The 2,294-nt window shown below is 58.6% G+C and overlaps 2 protein-coding genes across 2 annotated transcripts; one reads left to right on the plus strand and one right to left on the minus strand.

Annotated features, from left to right (window-relative positions):
- The first annotated feature begins 642 nt into the window (after positions 1 to 642).
- SPRG_18430 (hypothetical protein) lies at positions 643 to 1,369 on the plus strand. The gene is made up of 2 exons (XM_012357868.1): positions 643 to 1,080; positions 1,129 to 1,369. Exons 1-2 carry the CDS (start codon positions 651 to 653, stop codon positions 1,365 to 1,367), a joined length of 669 nt encoding a protein of 222 aa, XP_012213258.1. The 5' UTR covers positions 643 to 650; the 3' UTR covers positions 1,368 to 1,369.
- A 136-nt stretch (positions 1,370 to 1,505) lies between these two features.
- On the minus strand, positions 1,506 to 2,294 carry SPRG_18431 (hypothetical protein). The gene is made up of 3 exons (XM_012357869.1): positions 2,084 to 2,294; positions 1,909 to 2,035; positions 1,506 to 1,860 (listed from the first exon to the last, which is right to left on the minus strand). The coding sequence occupies exons 1-3, from the start codon at positions 2,180 to 2,182 to the stop codon at positions 1,535 to 1,537; spliced, it is 552 nt and encodes a 183-aa protein (XP_012213259.1). The 5' UTR covers positions 2,183 to 2,294; the 3' UTR covers positions 1,506 to 1,534.

Genomic DNA, 2,294 nt, shown 5'->3' on the forward strand with positions numbered 1-2,294 from the left:
GGTGGAGCGATTCGGTTGCTCTCCGTCAACTTGAAGCCGTGCTTTAGTTGCAGCACAAAGATAGCTAGGAAGATCCCAAGAGATTAGAAGGGCATCGTCGCTGCCCACAAAAGCGGGGACTCAAGCGTCTCTCTTCTCATAGTAAACGCCAACGACCACCCGCCGAGGACAAGGACGACCTCCGAGCTGCTCAAGACCCGAGCCGCTTCAAGCATTTGTCACGGATGCTTCTCCCGCACCACAATGCGAACCGCAAGCTGCTAATAATGGTCGCCACCCGGGACTCGAAAGCATACTCGTTGATACCACTGGTACTAGAACATGCCTTAGATACGTGTCTAAACTACAAAAAGGCCTAGCTACGAGCCACTACTTACGGTCAGGTCGTCATACAGTGTCCTCTTCCGCCTCCTGGCTTCCAGGCAGGAGGCAGTGGTGCACCAGTTGGCGGTCCTGCCTCTGGAGCCCGCGATCTTGGCGCCATTCCTAGTGTTGATCGTCAAATAATTTGACCTCGTTTTGTAGATACAAATACCGAGTGTGCGATCGTATTTAAAATAAAATACAACAGCGGCTGGTAGGTCGATTGCATTATAGCCAATCGCATCGCTGGAACCGGCCAGTCTGCCGCCAGTTGCAATTCGAAGACGATGCAGGAAGCGACAGCGTCGGCCATCGCCGAGGTCCAAGCGCTGCAGACGTGGCTCTCGACGTGCATGGACGGCGTCCTAAGCTTAGCCTCCTGCGCCGACGCTCGCTACGTCGTCGTCGAGACCGACGTGCAAGCGGAGCTCGAGGTGCTTCACGCGACGCTCGACGACCTTCATGGCGTCGTGACCCGGCCACAGACCGTCGCCCTGAGCCACTTGACGGGAGCAACGAAGGAGCTCGTCTCGTTCCTGCAGACGCTCCATGCGGCGTACTTGGAAGACCAGAAGCGCTGGTTGCCGTTCACAAAGAAGGCGACCGAGTCGGTGCACCTTCTAGACGCGCTCGTCGGCCGCCTGCAGCGGCGAACCAAGCGCTTCCTGAGCGTCTTGGCAATTCCAGGCTCGCCCGCTCCCAAGGCTGTCGCCGACGGTGGGTGCTTACTTGCAGCTTTCTCGAGGTTGACATGACGCCCCATAGTTGATCCCACGACGCCCCATACCGACGAGCTGTTTGGCTCGCTTCCCGCCGAAGACCGCCCGATCGAGTCGACGTTCATCAAGTACCATCAAAAGTACGTTGCTGATTTGGCCAAGCAAGATGCGCTGCATCGGTCGGCGACCAAGCAGAAGCGCCGACAGACGCTCGCCACGATGCAGAGCCCCGTCCGAAAACAGCCCCGCTACAGTGAAGACTTGACGCGACCGCCGATCCAATAAGCTAACGCGTTGACTTTCTCATGCTGCTCTCGCCTCTATCCTTCATGCAGCCAAGCGGAAAGGACCCCTGGGATGGCCACGCACTGCTTACATCTACAGGACTCGAGTCGATGAATGAACGACCAAGACACCACGAGTCTTTGTTATCGTAGGAGTCGCAGCTGCATCTAATCCATAGTCTCTTCGAGGACCTCGATGCGGGTCGCACCGGCCACTTTCTCTGCGAAATACGACTGGATCAAGAGCACCTTATCGTGCGAAATGTTGTACGCGGGGTGGGTGGGCTCGACGCGGTTCTCGGGCGACCCCGCAATAAAGACGGGTGTCTCGGGGCGGCCGTCCCCGTGCTGCGAGAGCGATAGGCCACTCAGAACATAGCACGAGTGGTAGTGGTCGCGAGGCTTGCCCGGCTTGTCGCGGAGACCGCCTTCGAGCTGTTGGCCACACAACAAGATGTAGCGTTGGTGGGCTGCGCGGTCGCTCACGTAGATGCCTACAGGGGCATAATTCGAGCGAGAGAGCAAGTGATGACGAAGCGTACCACGCGTGTACGGGGCCAAGAGCGCAGGCACCGCCCCCATCCAGAAGCTGTAGCACCCGTCGACGAGCTTGTTGGTACGGCCTTGGTACCCGCCCTCGACGGCCATTTGACGGTGCGCGACATAGTGCTATGCAGAGTCATTAAAGAAGGACGACGTTGGCAACGGTAGCGCTACCGTGAGGGCGGGGATGTTGACCCGGTCCAGCGCGTTCAAGATCGAGAGGATCGCCGCGCCCGAGAAGGTGTAGCCGCCGTGCGCTTCCTGGTACGGCATGGGCCCGAAGCCACCTTCGTACGTCTGGCACGCGGCCACAAAGTCGGCGACGCCGAGCGTGAGCTCCGGCGTCAAAATGCCAAACAAGCTCGCAATCGAAATGACGCAGTAC

Source organism: Saprolegnia parasitica (assembly GCF_000151545.1).
Source record: "Saprolegnia parasitica CBS 223.65 unplaced genomic scaffold supercont2.1192, whole genome shotgun sequence".
Taxonomy (NCBI): domain Eukaryota; phylum Oomycota; class Saprolegniomycetes; order Saprolegniales; family Saprolegniaceae; genus Saprolegnia; species Saprolegnia parasitica.